The 17,518-nt window shown below is 41.9% G+C and overlaps 1 protein-coding gene across 13 annotated transcripts in view; it reads right to left on the minus strand.

Moving 5' to 3' along the window:
• EBF1 (EBF transcription factor 1) overlaps positions 1-17,518 on the minus strand; it is a 408,048-nt gene that overhangs the window by 141,033 nt on the left and 249,497 nt on the right. For all 13 annotated transcript variants that reach the window (XM_030927380.1, XM_010372552.2, XM_030927378.1 and 10 more), the window contains exon 7: positions 5,951-6,032. In XM_030927380.1, coding sequence (XP_030783240.1) covers positions 5,951-6,032 — 82 coding nt within the window. The remainder of the gene's footprint in view (positions 1-5,950; positions 6,033-17,518) is intronic.

Below are 17,518 nucleotides of genomic sequence, written 5' to 3' on the forward strand. Positions count from 1 at the left end.
TGCTCACCAGTCCTGAACAAAGCCAGTATCCACTGCTGTATTTAAGCAAATTTCTTACCCTAACCACAGCCTAGGGATTTCAAAAGAAAGCATCCATTGTAAATTAAAAAAAAAAAAAAAGATTGTGCCAGATTTTCTACAAGGTTTATTCCATACTGCCTTAAAGTATGAACACGGCCCAGCTCTGCAGAAAGTGATTAATTTCTTGAAAACACTAAGGTCACACTAATTGACATGACCTGTGTAATTAAGCAATCTCTGTTTACACAGCAGAAGCCCAGCCGCTGTGAAGCTGAGTTTGCTTGACAGAATGTCTTTCCATGTCAAGAGATCAACAACCTTTCTTATGTCCTCCTCAGTCACCTACACAGGCCCCTGATTGCTGTTCAGAGCAGATGCGCTCCGGCGTTGCTATATGAAGATCAGGCTGGCCGGCAAGCATGCAAAGTGAGATGGAGGAAAGCAGCGGCAGTGACCACTGCACAGACCCTGCTTAGGAGCGAAGAGAGGGCATCTTCAGTCAGATGTGCCAGGACTCAGGTTTTCAGTATAACTGGTAAAAGCCACATTGACATGTAAGGAAGAGACCAGAGACTTTTTGTGCCAGAAAGACACTCTTTCACTCACCCTCAGAAGCAACAGAGACATAAAAATATTCAAAACCAGCCTCCCAATTAGTGTGCTATGAGAAAAATGCTGAAAAGTGTATGTCTTATTCATAAGCAATCTTCAACCAATATCATTATGACACACACCTCTGTAGCCAGGACAGCTACAGCAAAGACTAATCCTCTCCATCTTGGTTCGGTCTTAAGACTTGGGAAATGTAGTATGATTTCTTAGCAGACTACTCTGAGATGTCTTGGGGGCACTTTATTCATGCCCCATCTAGGTGAGGGGCTCTCTTGCCTTGGAGAACTGACCAAACCCCTTACAGGTTAAGTGAAGTTCACATTGCCTGCTAAATAATAGCTTGTTTTTCTAAAATCCCTGCAAGTAAAAATTGATAAATACTGTAGCTGTACTCTGGAAAAATGTTCACGTTCCCTCGCTTCCACACAACTCTACTCTCTGCATGAGGAACTTTGGTTGTGTGTCAATGTTCTTCATGCAGATGGCACCTTTAGGCTCTATTGGGACAAACACCTCTTTCGAAGATCCCTCTCAGGCTTTCCTGGGATTCCAGTACATATTTATGGGGGGTCATTATGGCTCTCAGATGTTACAAGATCTCCTTATAGCCTCACTAAATATCTGCTTACAGACTATGGACAATTTCTTTTTTGTTCCAAAACATCAGAAAATATCTGAGTCAGACTGCTTGGGTTATACCACTGCCTTACCATTTAGTAGATGTGTGACTTTGGGTAAATTGCTTAATTGTTCTAAATCTGTTTCCTCATTTTTAAAACAGGAATAATCCACATTTCCATATTCTTAACAAGGGTATTTTGAAGATAAACATGATAACTCATGTAAAATACTTTGCATAATGCCTCTCACTAAAGAAGCACCAAATAAATGTTAGCTTTATCATCATCATCGCTATCAATATAAATAGAAGCACATAAATGTAAACACATGGACACATGCATTTATACACGTGAACATGGAACATGCTGAATATAGACACAGTCATCTTCCCAGCATTTAATGCAGTTAGGAATGAACCAAGACAGAGAACCTAAGAAGCTTGGGATGGAGGCAAAATAAACCAACAGAAAAACACCTGAGGATGACAGTGAGTTCAGTTTGGGGCTGACTGAGTTGAAGTTCCTGGAAATATCCAGCAGACATCTGGACAGTTAGATCTAAACCTGGGTGTCAGGTCTCAGATATTCTGATGCCAGAGTACTCAATGCATAAATAGTGGTTAAGATGCTGTGAGTGGAGAAGATACTGGAAAGAGCCTATAAAATGGGAAAAGATCTGGACCTCAGAAGGAGACTAAGAGAACACCAACATTTATAGAAAGGCAAACAAATAGCATCCCTTGTCAGGAGTTCAGAATGAGCGACTGTTGTTACGTAATTCAAAAAAAAAAAATGGAATCAAAAAGGGTGTAATGGCTGCCAGCATGAAATAATACAGAGAGAGGTAGGAGTGAATAGTCATGAAAGAGAGAAAGACTGAAGAAAAAATAAAAGGTTGGGTTAGAGAGATTTGAGTTTTTGCTTTAACTCTCAAGGCAATTCATCCATCCTCTAATTACACAAATATCTATGTGCCTGCATGCATGAAAACCAATGTTGATTATGTAAAAATAATAAAGAAATGTATTAATGTATAGGGATACAAAATAAAATGTGTCCATGTTCATTCTGCCATGGGTTCCTCCATCCTTTTCTAGGCGGCAAAGAGTGGGTGATGGGAAACAAAGCAGGTTACACCTGAGATCCAATAAGGAATTTGTCATTGTTAATAAAGAAAGACATGGCTCATCTTTAACTCAAAAACTGACTCTATGGTGGCCAAGGTAGCTGCCCCTATTGATCTATTTTAGGACCCATTTGAGAATCACAGGCAAGAGCATTGTCAGTGTCAGAGTTCAGATAAATCATATTTATTTGAAAGACAGTATGGACTTTGTGCTGGGCAGCTCTCACGCTTAATCAAAGTGTGCACTTTTTGGGACAGTGGCACTGTCACCAGTAAGAGCTTGTCAGAGGTTATTAGATATAGGACTAACTCAGTAGTTCTCAGTCAGGGGCCATTTTGCCTCTTCCCTCTCCACCAGGGAACATTTGACAATGTCTGCAGACATTTTTGGGTGTCATGATTGGGAGGTAGATGTTCTCTACTAGCATCTACAGGGTAGAGGGCAGTGACACTGCTAAACATCCTATAATGCATGGGGGCACCCCCCACAATTCCCCCAAAAAAGGATTATCCAGTCTAAAATGTTAACTGTGCCCAGGTTGAGAAACCCTAGACTGAACTCATGATCCATCTTCAGTTTATCACATAGATTTTCTCCAAAGGCATGCATTTGTATTTTATCACTTACAAATTAGCTATACACGCAAAATATTGCTTTCTTTCATATATAGTGATATAAGCAGAATCGTCATGTTTACTCCATTTTACAGTTGAGGAAACTGAAGCTCCAAAGGATTATAAGACTTTCCAGATATCTATGTTGTGCCTCCTCATCTCAGTAGCCCTTCCACTAAACAAAGAATAACTATTCTGTTTGCATAATAGAAGCTTTGTAGATGCTCTCAAAAATAATAGACTAAATTGGTTTCTCATCTTGTATAAGAGGTATATTTCTATAATTCAACCTTTTCAGACATTTTACTAGTAGGTTCCACATAGAAAAGAGAGCCCCTGGAAGTTCTACATGAATGCTCTTTTAGGTTCCCAATGTCATCAAAGTCCATCCCAAATTCTGCTGCCCTAAGAGGTACAGCAGAGTTAATCCTGGTATACATTAGGCATTAGACATGTTTATTAGACATACATTGTTTCATGCCCAGCTATACTTTGTTCCTAACCCAAGCTTTGGTCAAAAGAAATATAAGGCTCATGTCAAGACCAAAGCAAGCTACAAAACAGTTTGTTCCAAACTTCAGCCTCATGTAGGGAGACCCTAAGCAACACACACTTATAGCACCACATGTGTGGTTTTGCCAGCTTAATTGCAAAGCTGACTCAAACATAACGCAAAAAAATCGTCTATGGGAATGAGAACACCAAGTTTGAAGTCAGAAGATGACCAGAGGAAACATTTTCCAAGAAACTAGAAACCTCCCCATTCCTGACTGGGCATGGTGGTTCACGCCTGTAATTCCAGCACTTTGGGAGGCCAAGACAAGTGGATCATGAGGTCAGGAGATCGAGACCACCCTGGCTAACATGGTGAAACCCTGTCTCTACTAAAAATACAAAAAAATTAGCCAGGCATGGTGGTGGGCACCTGTAGTCCCAGCTACTTTGGAGGCTGAGGCAGGAGAATGGTGTGAACCCAGGAGGCGGAGCTTGCAGTGAGCCGAGATCACGCCACTGCACTCCAGTCTGGGCAACAGAGTGACACTCCATCTCAAAAAAAAAAAGAAACCTCCCCATTCTTGTGTGTCAAGACAAAAGGTGGTGAGGCCAAGATGATGATTTTAAAGAAATACCTCAGAATCTCAGGAGACGTGACTTTTTTTCTACGGCATTTGTTCTTTAATGAGACTAGTAAGTCTCACCTCCTTAAAATAAATCATCTTGGAGACTAAGAGATATTGACGTCCCCAATCAATGCTCAAGATCATCTTTCCTTTTTCCCATCAGAGAATGAAGGTGCAGCTAACATTTTTCAAGATCCTCTCAGAGATCATACATTTCAATCTACACTTAAAGCTGACGAAATATACTTAAAAGCATACTTTAAACACCATGCTGTTTCCCTGATGGACCATATGAGCATACATAAATGGATCGTTGCTCTGACAGGGAAACTAACATTGACCGTGCAAATAATTTAGCCATGCCATTAGGTGGAGAGTAGCACAAGGGTCTAAAACTTTGCAACTCAAAGTGTGGGCCACTGCTTTGGCATCATACAGGAGCTTGTTAGGAATGCAGAATTCCAGTCCCACCCCAGACCTCTATTAGTATTTTAAAAAGATCCTCAGAGGATTTTCAGCACTTTTAAGTTTGAGAAGCACCACGTCTAGACTCAACAACCTTTCCTAAAATCCAAGTACCATTTTGTGTCTTAGAAGTAAATGCGGCTGGGCGCAGTGGCTCACAGGCCAGGCGCAGTGGCTCACACCTGTAATCCCAGCACTTTGGGAGGCCAAGGCGGGCGGATCACAAGGTCAGGAGATCGAGACCATCCTGGCTAACTTGGTGAAACCCCGTCTCTACTAAAAACACAAAAAATTAGCCGGGCGTGGTGGCAGGCACCTGTAGTCCCAGCTACTGGGGAGGCTGAGGCAGGAGAATGGCGTGAACCCGGGAGGCGGAGCTTGCAGTGAGCCGAGATGGTGCCACTGCACTCCAGCCTGGGTGACAGAGCGAGACTCCGTCTCAAAAAAAAAAAAAAAAAAAAAAAAAAGAAGTAAATGCATTTGTTTGTGAGTCCTCTTCCTTTAGTAAATGTATAATTAAGGACATTTCTGAAACAGAACTGTTATCCATATCATTTTAGAGATGTTATGCTTCCTAACATCTCTGCCCATTTACAATAGGCAGCTACCACTAACAATTTCCAAGATTGGAAGAGGTGAGCAGAGAGAAGCAAAGGAAGAGAAAACCGTAACTGTAAAGCAGAGCAGTTTTACCAGTTGTAATCTTTACTGTTTTTGTTGTTGTTGTTGCTGTTTTGATTTTTTGGTGGGTGGTATAGGGTCTTACTCCGTTACCCAGGCTGGAGTGCAGTGGCATGATCTCAGCTGCAACCTCCACCTCCTGGTTTCTAGTGATCTTCCTACCTCAGCCACCCGAGTAGGTGGGACAACAGGCAAATTCACCACATCCAGCTAACTTTTGTATTTTTCTGTAGGGTTGGAGTTTCACCATGTTGGCCAGGCTGGTCTTGAACTCTTAACCTCAATCTGCCCACCTCAGCCTCCCAAAGTGCTGGGATTACAGGCATGAGCCACTGCACCCTGCCTCTTTATTCGTATGTGCTGGTTTTCTACATACAAAATTTTAGGCAAAGAATTCATCATTTCTATTTACTTTACTTAATCTTTGGGGGTTTAGGCGTGTGAGTCCATTCAGGAAGCCAAAACTAGACTCAAAGAACACCATTGTCGCAACCAGTGAGCACAGGTGGTACAGTTTCCACTCTTCTCTCTTCTAAACAACTCCTAGATTGCAGATACCTGGGGGACCCACGGCCTCAGCTGCTCTTTGCCTCTGGGAAAACAACTACATATCTTCTGCCTAAGACTTTTTTATCCTGTCCTGATATTCATGCCATTATTGAGATTCAAGAAAGACAAGTCAGACCCACCTGGAATCTCCGCATGTCACGTGGGTTTCCTGCATTCTTTAGGCAATTTTGGTTACATTTGAGGAAGAATTTCAAGAAGAACCTGTGAAGAAACAAATCATCATGGTTAGCATTTCGGTTTCTGACATGGGAGGGAAAAAAGAGGTAAGTCACCCCTGGGTTGTGCATTTGATTCTCTTTACATGTTTTCTGAAATATTCAGCATGGTGTTAGAGCCAGTATTTAATCTGTGGCCTTAGCCTTTGTTTTGTATCCACGCTGGATCTTCCTCATGACACAAACACTCTCAGCACTGCCAACAGATCTCACAGAGGAATTAAGCTCCAAGGAAGTATTTTCACTCATACAGAGGGAAGGCTTTCATCATAATTTAAGATAGGTTCCAATTGGACATAACTGTCTGAGAATTACTCATGGTCCTCAACAACAACATGGAATTTAAGCCCTATAAACTCACAGATGATGACCTGGCAAATACATGGTGGATGAGCACAAGGATTTGGTAAACATTTTTTATCTTAGTCTGTCAAGTAAAATGTTTCAATTAGTAGTACCCATGAGAAATAAGGAAAATTCACAAAATAAACTCCTTTGACTTCTCAAATAGCTCCTGAATGTTTTTTTTTTTTTTTAACTGTCTGCTGTAGACAAGAGCTAGCTGTGACTGAATAGATTTTCCTGCCTCACTGCCACCTTGGTTTCTGAATTGCTTCTATAGTGAGATTCATGGGTTTTACTTGCTAGGGTGACCAAAGGTCCTAATTTGCCAAGAAAAATCCCAGTTTATACCAGCCATACTGGTGTATGTATTAATAGTGCCTACTTTAACTCTCAAAAATGTCTCAGTGTGGGTGATAAATTATATGGTCACCCTATAACTTTCTGAGTTATTTCTTATGTAACCATCACAGTTGTTAAAGTCTATCACGGAAAAGCAGCAGCTACTAAAAGTGTCATATTCAGGCAATCATGTCTGCCACCTGTAATTAAACCCTCTACCTGCCCAGGTTTGGGAAAAGAAGTATTTCCAAAGATACCTAAGTTTTGCCATCTCTTTTACTACCAGGCCTAGATGTGATGTGCTTGTGGATTTCAGGCCCAAAGGTTCCCTAAAAATATCAAAATGCATTAAAATGCTGGTCAACTGAATTCTTGTTGTAATTCAATTCTCTTCCCCTTTCTTCCACTTCAAGTCCACACTGGAGTAAAATCCCCACCTCAACACAAATAGATTATGAAGAACTATCACCCCATGATGCCTCAGTCTGAATTTGGCTCTGACTGCAATGTCTGTCAATCACGTAACACTGGGGTCCTCTATAACAAGGGCACTACACGAAGATATACAGAGTTCAGCCAATTTCTGAACATGAAACTGAGAGAAGTCCCAGATGAATCCCTCTCCTCCCTGGTCTCTTAGAATCTGCCAAGATGGGAGTATGTTGTGGCAATCATTCTTTAGAGACAAACAATGGCTTTTTCAACCAAAAGAGTAACATTTAAAAATGCAAACATCTTCCTAAAATGACTTTTTAACACCATGCAACATTTGACTGCCCATCAATGAAAGCAGGCCTGTAAATAATCACTTGCCACTACTTTCAGATTCTCTCCACAGAAGCCAAAGTTGATCAACCTTTTGTCCAAGACAAATGGCTTACAGAATACTGCTGAAGCCCAGCTGTGTGAAACAAAATCCGATTTTGAGCTCCCCTTTCCCATTACCAAGACCCACACTGTCCTTGCACAGGACAATCAGCCAGTCACTGATTCCTGCCCACTTTCAATATGATAGATTTGGTACAGGAAGGGGATTGAGGGAGTGGCCCAAATCCTAAGTGCCTTTGCAATGTTTTATTGATCTGAGCTCTCAGAAGGCAAGTGCTGGGTAGCCCTGCTGATCTACCCAGCATGGCTTTCAGAAACTATTTAATACAGTGGAGCTAATAGTTGTGATCCTCATATCTTGATGGAGTTCAATCCTATATCCATAGACACTGAAGACATGAAAACTGGCTGCTGCTTTCTAGAACAACCAGTTAGAAGGGCATATTTCTAAGCTACCTTGAACACCAGGAGAGGGCTGATTATCACTAAATTGACAACAAGACTGGGTGTGATATGGTGAAAGGCCACAGTCATTAGAAACACCCAGAATAATGAGATTCATATCCTGGCTCTGACAGGTACTACCTGTGTGACTTTGGATAAGGAGCTGAACTTCTCTGCACCACACTTTCCTTATCTATAAACTGGTATAATAACAGGCCTTACTGTGTGGGGAAATTGTGAATAAGAGATAAGGCAGAGTAACACATACATGGTAGGTACGCTGATGGCGGCAGTCATAAGAAATGGCTTCAGCCGGGCGCGGTGGCTCAAGCCTGTAATCCCAGCACTTTGGGAGGCCGAGACGGGCGGATCACGAGGTCAGGAGATCGAGACCATCCTGGCTAACATGGTGAAACCCCGTCTCTACTAAAAAATACAAAAAACTAGCCGGGCGAAGTGGCGGGCACCTGTAGTCGCAGCTACTTGGAGGCTGAGGCAGGAGAATGGCATAAACCCGGGAGGCGGAGCTTACAGTGAGCTGAGAACTGGCCACTGCACTCCAGCCGGGGCGACAGAGCGAGACTCCGTCTCAAAAAAAAAAAAAAAAAAAAGAAATGGCTTCTGTGTATTGGGAGCTTACCTTGTGCTCAGTTCAATGCTAAGAACAAATCCATTTTCTCATACAACCCTCCTAAGTAACCTCTGCTATTAATCCCATTTTATAGATAAGGAAACTGAGATTCAGAGAAGTGAAATAACTTGCCCAAAAGCTAGGAAGGCACCTCTGGACTCCCCAAAAAGGAAAATTAATTGAATTACTCAGCAGGATCTGACTCGTCTATAAGAGGATATAAAATTTTTTAAAAATCATCCCTGCATACATAGTGCCCAGCATAAGACCTAGAACCGAGTGGGTTTTCAGTAAGTACTTGCTCAACTAAATGGAGTCTAGGGTCTCCAAGGGATAGAAATGAGGGCGTTTTTACAGTAAAGACAGCAGTAGAGTATACTGGGCAAGAGCTTGCATTGGAGCTAAGACAAGCCTGGGTAAATTTCAACAATTCCCTGAACCTCAGTGTTCAATTCAAATTCAGACAGTGTAGCTCCAGAGACTGTACTCTTAACCATCATGATGCAGTAGTTTTAGTAATGACAGAAGTAGTGCAGTAATGATGTTAATACTAATTGTACCATTGATAGCAATCGTACTATAACAGCAATTTTGCTAATAAGAGTAAATAAGACTAATCAAACTACTAAGAGTAATTATTAGTATCATGATTTCCACAAACAATACCAATGTGAACATTATGGAGGCAGACATCATTGCCCTTCTCCCTCCGGAGGGCCCCCCTGCTTTCTTCCCCAGGGTTAGTAATATTTGCCGCCTGTGTGTGTTTAAGCCATTTGAGCCCAGACCCGACAGCCAGATTCAGGTTGTGCTAGAAGGAGCTGTCAGCACACCCTCTGACTTCTTCAAGTCAGACAACTGCTAGCCACCATGAGGGGGTCCATCTGGTGCCAAAATGAATTTTGAAAGACAGGCAAAGAGGACACCAGCTCTGCCAGGGAGAAACAGAATCAAGGGAGCAGGGGATCTTCTGCCTCAAGGATGAGCCGGCACAGGGCGCCTGTCAGCAGCCCATCGTTAGCACAAAAGCTATGCCGGGCACACACCAGATCTCTGTTACCGTAAGCTGGCCTGTCACTTGGCATGCTGGCAGAGTCCCCCGCCTGCCCCCTCAACAGTGGATCACTTGCTGAAATTGAAAGCTTGACCATCTGTCGTGGGGAAGACACGGCCGTCAACTGGTGCCTGAGGCCTCACACAAGCCCTTATGTGGCAAAGACGCTCTGAAGGGCCAATTCTTTTGGGGAAAGCCAACCCTACCCCAGAGGGAGCCTCAGAAATTCTTTCAAAGTTTTCCCCTAAGTAAAAGCCAAGGGCCTGACCCTTTCGGATTACACTTCCTTAAAGGAACTGAGAGGAGTTAGAAGGAGGAGTTAAAAATATCCCCACTGAGAGACAGACATGGCATACGAATTTGGGGGATGACTTATCAGGCTAAGTTTATAAGGCCTTTGTAAACCAGGGGACACGTGCACGTCTGCTGGCCTACGGAGAAGATCTCAGATTCCGAGGGGGCTTTTAACAAAGTGGAGGTTATTGTAACTCAAAACCTCACTTTTGTCTAATGAATTGCCGCATTTTGTGAGGCGGGTGTGTTTGATAAAGTGTTGTCAGGAGAAAAAGTGTGGCAGCCTTACCCCAACTGTGGGAAACTGACCCGCAGCAGGACAAAGCCCCTATTGACCCTGTAGAGTTCCAAGGAGTTCCATAAACTCCAGGAAACAGCCTGACCAGGATCAAACTCCTTTTTAACTCAAGTCTTTTTTTTTTTTTTTTTTTTTTTTGAGGGAGGAGGGAAGGAGGTAACGAGAAACTCAACATCTTTCTGTTAACTTTCAGTACGAATAATATCTTGTGTTCATGTAATGCGTTAATTATTCAGAGCACTTATATTCCCAATATTTCACTAAATCCTCATGGAATTTCTATAAATTAGGCACACCAGGAATTATCAAAGCCATTCGAAAGGCAAGAAAACAAAGACAACAAAATTAAGGGATTTATCTACAGTCAACAACCAATCTCGTAAATTGACCAAAAGGACTAGTCATGGTTTGTGTTTTCCATGAACTCTAGGATTTTATAAGTGATCTTAACCATCACTTAGTCTAACCTCATCCTTTTGCCTGTGAGAAAAATGAGATATCAGAAGACATGACAATATTCACGTAGTTAATAATGAATATCAGAGCTGGAACAGTAATCCACATGTCCTGATGTCTAGTTATATGATTTTCCCAACATAATATTAAGTCTCGCTCAGTCGCCCAGGCTGGAGTGCAGTGGCGCGATCTCGGCTCACTGCAAGCTCCACCTCCCAGGTTCACGGCATTCTCCTGCCTCAGCTTCCCAAGTAGCTGGGACTACAGGCGCCGGCCACCACGCCCAGGTAATTTTGTTTTGCATTTTTTAGTAGAGACGGGGTTTCACCGTGTTAGCCAGGATGGCCTCGATCTCCTGACCTCGTGATCCGCCCGCCTCGGCCTCCCAAAGTGCTTGGATTAGAGGCCTGAGCCACCGCGCCCGGCCATGCCTGTGCTCTTAAACTGTTTAGTCTACTACCTCAAATGGGAAAGTGACAGTCATAAAACCAAAAGTGACATCCTATTAAAAGTTGTATTTAGGTTCATCAATCAGGCCAGTGTAGGACATGAGCCCATCATGGAACTAACTGAAGCCAACACAAAGATTTGTAGAACAAAATTGCTTATTCAATGACATACGTGTATCACCTTTTACCAACCAACAGATATTAGTATCTAGTTTGACTAGTTTCCATGTGACCAGCATGGTACTCAAGACCAAAAGGCACCTCTGGACTCCCCAAAAAGGAAAATTAATTGAATTATTCAGCAGGATCTGACTCGTCTATAAGAGGATATAAAATTTTTTAAAAATCATCCCTGCATACATAGTGCCCAGCATAAGACCTAGAACCGAGTGGGTTTTCAGTAAATACTTGCTCAACTAAATGGAGTCTAGGGTCTCCAAGGGATAGAAATGAGGGCGTTTTTACAGTAAAGACAGCAGTAGAGTATACTGGGCAAGAGCTTGCATTGGAGCTAAGACAAGCCTTAAATTTCAACAATTCCCTGAACCTCAGTGGCTTCATTAAAACATGAAAATAATAGTACCTCTCTCCTAGGATCACTGCACAGCTTTCACCATAATTCTAGCTTTACTCCTTAATTAATTGGGTTACTTTAGATAAATTATTTAACCTCTCTGTGCCTCAATTTTCTCATCCATAAGATGGGAGGAACATTACAACCTACTTTAAAGAGTTAAGAGAATTAAATGAGCTAACATACATGGAGTGTTGAAATAGTACCTGCCGTAGAGGAAGTGATAATTCTTTCCAGCATCATTTATCCCTGGCAACTGCTCACTGCCTAGCACTCAGAGATGTTGAGATTTTCAGATATAAAAAGTATTCTTCTCTCTTTAAATGTTAAGGTCAAGAAAAGAAGCAAAGACCTATGTGCCCAATGAGAACTATAGGTTTCACTGAATGACCTACAAAAAGAAGAAAAAAAAAAGAAGAAGAAACAACCACCAAAGAAAGATAATAATGACTACAGCAGCTTTACCCAAAGGCTAAGACACATAAAGGAAAGGGATAGTGCCTTAAATCGTGGAGGATCGTGGAGGACTCCAGCTAGTCAGAACTGAAGGGCACACACAGAAAAACTGCCCATTAGGCAACAGCTTGTACATCATTAATTATTATGCAAAGCATTGCAATCAATCTGGGCTGAGCAGGTTGAGTTTTTACCTCCCCCAACCCAAATTCTGAAAAATCACGTTTGGATTTTTGCAGCTGCTCTCATAATGTCCATGCTGGACAGGAAAAGCATCAAGGCACACCTAAACCAAGACATAAAACCCCCATTTGCAATCTTAAGGCTCCTTGAAAGTTTCTCTTGACTTATGCCTGCAGATGGTTATGTGGCAGATGATCCTTCCCGAAGATATTCAGGACATGGAGACTTGCTCTGGCCCAATGCAGGAAACAGCTATGTGGAAACAACTGTGGGGTCCTTTCTACGTGAAGTCCAAGCTGTTCCCTCCCCACACACTGGAGGGTAGACAGCAAAATGCCTCATGATTAAAAGGACCTCTTTGGAAAAGTTGTTTCCATAGATGGCACCATCACCTTTGCTTTGAAAAAGAAATGCAGAACCTCTTGCCTCCATGACCAAGCCTACTGCCCAGAAATAACCAAGGAAGTCTTTCTAAGAATATAAGGATTCCTTCTCAAATTGAAAATATTGAACCAAAAAGCACCTATCCCTACCCAGCCTACCTGAGCTGCCAGGGGCTTTCTCTGAAATGTCATCACTACCTCCTGGTAGCCCTCAAAGACACAGAGCTCCATGAAGAAGTAAACAAGAGTTTCACGGCCCTGAAAAATGGATCTCCCTTGCAACAGAGTAGGCCAAAACAGTGAGAAGGAGAAAACTCTATTTTCAATGTCAAAGAAAGCGTTTTGGTTCCTAGCACACAGAAGTAGTTGTAGAGTACAGTTCATCCATGTGAAAATCTGATACCCATAAGGCTGCCAAAATCCCAGGATGCCACAAGGGCAGGCTGAGGAGGCCGAACCCATGTAAGGGTAAAGGTTGCTCACTGCCGGGCTGACTTCCTCTCCTTTTCTGATATTAACATGCATTCCCCAGAGAGACCCTCTTTGACTTAAGCACCGATCACTCTGTTTGAGAGGTAGGGTGGGCAGAAAGGGGAGGAATAAGATCCTGGGGGGAATTCTGCACACATGAAGCAAATTCTCTCCTCTCTCCCAGCAGTGGAGGGTGGAATGGTACTGAGTTGTGGCACTATCTTGGGATCCCAGAGGGAGAGCATGTGGCTGCCCCTATTCTTGGCTACTGACTTCAAGAAGTTTACCTTTTCTGCTGGCCAAGGTCCTTTAGATCTTGGGCATTTCTGGAAAGTGTTCTCAGCCTGAAGGGATGAACATGATCAACCTGAAAAGCATTCATTACCTCAGAGCTCAGAGTATGCCCTTGAGGGAAGGGCATCATTCGTGGCAAGAATTTAAAAAAAAAAACAAGATGGTGTTGTCATAGCACAGCAGCCAATGAAATAATTTAAAAATAATTTTAAGGAAAAGGACCCACTCCACATAGGTCTCCCCATACTAGAAGTCAGATCTGAAAGGCAGGAAAAAGGCTTGAGACAGTGAATAGGTAGAGGACAGGACAACCAACCAGTGGCCAATGAGAAAGAAAAAATTACAATTTCTTAGAAATGACACAGAGAAGGGAGGTTAGAGCAAGGGTGCTGTAGCTTAACACTGACTTCTGGCTATCTGGCCCAACTTAACTCCCCTCGCAAGGTCTGACTGGAAATTTAAGAGAGAAAGAATTCTACATTCATGTGTAGTAGAGAAGATGTTTATCCTCAGGGATGCTCTTTTACACAGATTACTCAAATGCCAAATGTTTCTTGCCAAAACATATTAAGGTGCAAACTCTGGCCCTAGGCAGACATTTGAAGTCATCCCAGTGATTTGAAATGAGGCAGATCACAAAATCAAGTGTCTGTCTGTCCTTCTTGGAACTGGAGACAGACTGAGGACACATTTGTTTCAAACTGTTTCCATTGCAAGGAACCCAATTTCTACTGGGAATCATGGCCACAGAGTTCCTGCAGACCTAGGGACAGATTTTGAGCAAAGGTATCAGGCCTTGCACTTCTGGGTTACTGGTGCAAATCTTTCCCCAGGCTGAAAAGGATGCACAGGCAGGTGGCAACTTTGCTTCAGTAACAGCGACCCACCCCACAAAGCCAAGCATAAAAAATGAGGCAGGAGGAGCCTCAGCTCCTCAACCTAGCAGTTAATATAGCAAACACAAGCACTACAACATGTGTAAGGCCCTGTCCTGAGTGCTTTGTATGTATTAATTTACTTACTCTGCACAACAGTCCTATGAGATTCTACTTCTTTTCTCATTTTACAGATAATGCTACTGAGAGATAAGGTAATTTGCCCAACGTTTCACATCTAGTAACAAGTGTTGAACGTAGGCAGTTTGACTCCAAAACCCGCATCCATTAAACTATATTCTTTACATGAGATATATATATATATCACAGGAGTGTGGATCATTGACCATATCTGTCTATATTCTTAATATCATCACCAGACTCATTTGAAATTACAACTGAAGCCAGCATAATCATTTCACTAGAAATGCCAGCACTTTCACTAGATTATAGCCAGTTATAGATTTTAATATTTTTTGATTTTGCTCCCAACCACTCTCACCCTATTTGTGATCCCTCAAATGCATTTTAACCATAATGAAAGACCAGTGGGTGATCTGGTAACAGAACCAACCCAAATATAGAGAACAGTGGCCAAAACAAAACCAATGTAACCTGGTTCTCTTGGGAAGAGTCAATGAACATCATCGTAAGGATTAAATTATACTGTATGTAGTTATGATTGTCATCAGTCACTACCTTTGAATGTCTTTCATGCAGACAGAAAGCCAGAGGTTGAAAACGAAAGGCTTTTAATATCTCCTTGTTCAATACACATGTGTTTAGCATTTTAAAGCAGATTCATTTAGAATCTCATGTTAGAATTTCACTTTTCCCTTCTAAGGACTCAGAGGGTTTCGATATTAACTTCCCCTGTGGAGGTGACAGATGTCAGAGAGAGATCAAGCAGTTCAAGTCCACAGTAACTGAGGCATACAGTTCTGCCTGGATGCTCAACTTATGATTCTTTTCAAGACTTCATAAAGTACAAATGTTCATTGTCACACATTCATTCATTTACTCAACCAACAGACCTTTCCAGAGAGTCCAATATGTACTGATTCTTCTCACTCAATACCAATTTTACTAAGAGCACCATGACTTTGATTCAAGTTTTTCTCCAAAAGAAAAATAAAAAAGAAGACAACTCCTTACATTCAAATTCCCAGGAAAACTTTTGACTCTTAGGATGATAGAGTATTCCAGTAATTGCCAAGGAAGATTGAAAACTTTTAAAATATTAATCTGTTGTGGGTGTTCTGGCAGGGGCTGGATCAGTGAATCTTTCAAAGTCCCTAATGATGCCAAGAATGTGCTCTCCTACTCTTCACCTTTCAGCATTCTTTAAGTTACACTGAGCTACATTGTGCTCTGAACATGAAATCTCCTTCCTGCCTTCACCATAGGCTGCCTCCCTGGATCTGAAATGCCTCCCTCACTCCCACACCATCTCAGCTTCCCATCATCCCACTTATCCCTCCAGGTGCGATATAAATGTACTAAGCCCATGAAACCTTCCCAGATACCCGGAGCTAGAATTAATCCCTGCCACCTACACTCTGTTACAGCATTTGTCGCACTTGGTCTTCACTGCAAGGCCTGCAGTTGCTTGTATAATGGTCTGCTCCTCCATGACACCACCGACTTCTGATAGTGCCTTTCCATTCCCGACAGCTCCCTGCACAGCTGTAATACACAGCTGACTTAAACTAGCTGCAAATATTAATGAGGGTTAGCTTTGAATTATAGCACAAAGATCATGTCTTTCTTCTATATTTTCTGAATTTTCTATGAATACGCACTACTTTAATGAAATAAACAACTGCATTGTAAAACTTGAAGTGATTATCATTCAGCACAGAACCTAGGGATATTGGCCCCATTCTACAAGGAATAAATTAGGAACTAAAGATTACGAGTGGCTTTCTCAAAGTCTCTATGCTCTAAGGTTTACCATTTTACTCAAATGTGAACAGTTAAGAGCTATCCATCTCACATTCTGTAAAATGTAGATCATTTATTCGTTGCATATTGCATAATTCATACGTAAGTATGAACTGGAAAGGCTCCACACCATTGGTGTCCTTAACTTCCTACTTAATATTTTAAACTTTGGTGCTGAGAAATTTTTATCTCTAAGTTAAACCTGCCATTGTTTTCCCAACATTCGATTGCAACCCAAAGGAATAAAAGGCCATGTAACTAAAGTCTGTTTAGTTCCTTCACCAAAATTCTACAGATCATTCTGCTGACTTTTGTTGAAACCCTTAGTTAAAACTCTTAATGATTTACTATTTCTTTATTCGGCCTATTTTCTTAGGTTATCTATTTATTCAGTCTGTCCTTCATTCAATAAGTATTTACTAAGCACCTACTTTGCACCAAAGAGAAGGCATACAACAGATAACCCAGTCCCTTCCCTTGTGAAAGTTCACTGAAGTACAGTTCTCAGGCTGTCTTCATCAGAATTACCTGGGAAACTTGCCCTGGTAGAGAGAAACCAGGAACTCTATGCAAATTTCTGTACATACTCTTTCTTGTCCACTTGGACCAGTTCACTTGGACCAGAGGGGCATTCAAAGAATTTTGATGCACACTAAAGTTTGAAAATTGATAGCTAGTTGATTCTTAAAATTAACAATAATACCAATACTATATGATAAGTGAAATGATGGAGCTATATACCAGAAATCGTGAATTGCCTGGGCATCTCATCATGTGTAATTGAAATTCAGCATAAAAACTTAAGTCAGGCCGGACTCAGTGGCTCATGCCTGTAATCCCAGCACTTTGGGAGGCTGAGGCACCTGGATTGCTTGAGGTCAGGAGTTTGAGACCAGCGTGACCAACATGGTGAAACCCCATCTCAAAAAAAAAAATCCTTTAGTCAAAACATTGCTGAGTAGAAATAACAATAAAATTTCCCTACCCATCCTCTCTTATCCCAGTTCAAGCTGCAGGGAAAGGAAAAGGTTCCTAGCCAGACATGATGGCTCATGCCCATAATCCCCACAATTTGGGATGCAGGTGGAGCACCTGAGGTCAGGAGTTTGAGACCAGCCTGGCCAACATGGTGAAACTAAAAATACAAAAATTAG

The sequence above is a fragment of the Rhinopithecus roxellana genome, chromosome 3, assembly GCF_007565055.1.
Source record: "Rhinopithecus roxellana isolate Shanxi Qingling chromosome 3, ASM756505v1, whole genome shotgun sequence".
In the NCBI taxonomy this organism is placed as follows: domain Eukaryota; kingdom Metazoa; phylum Chordata; class Mammalia; order Primates; family Cercopithecidae; genus Rhinopithecus; species Rhinopithecus roxellana.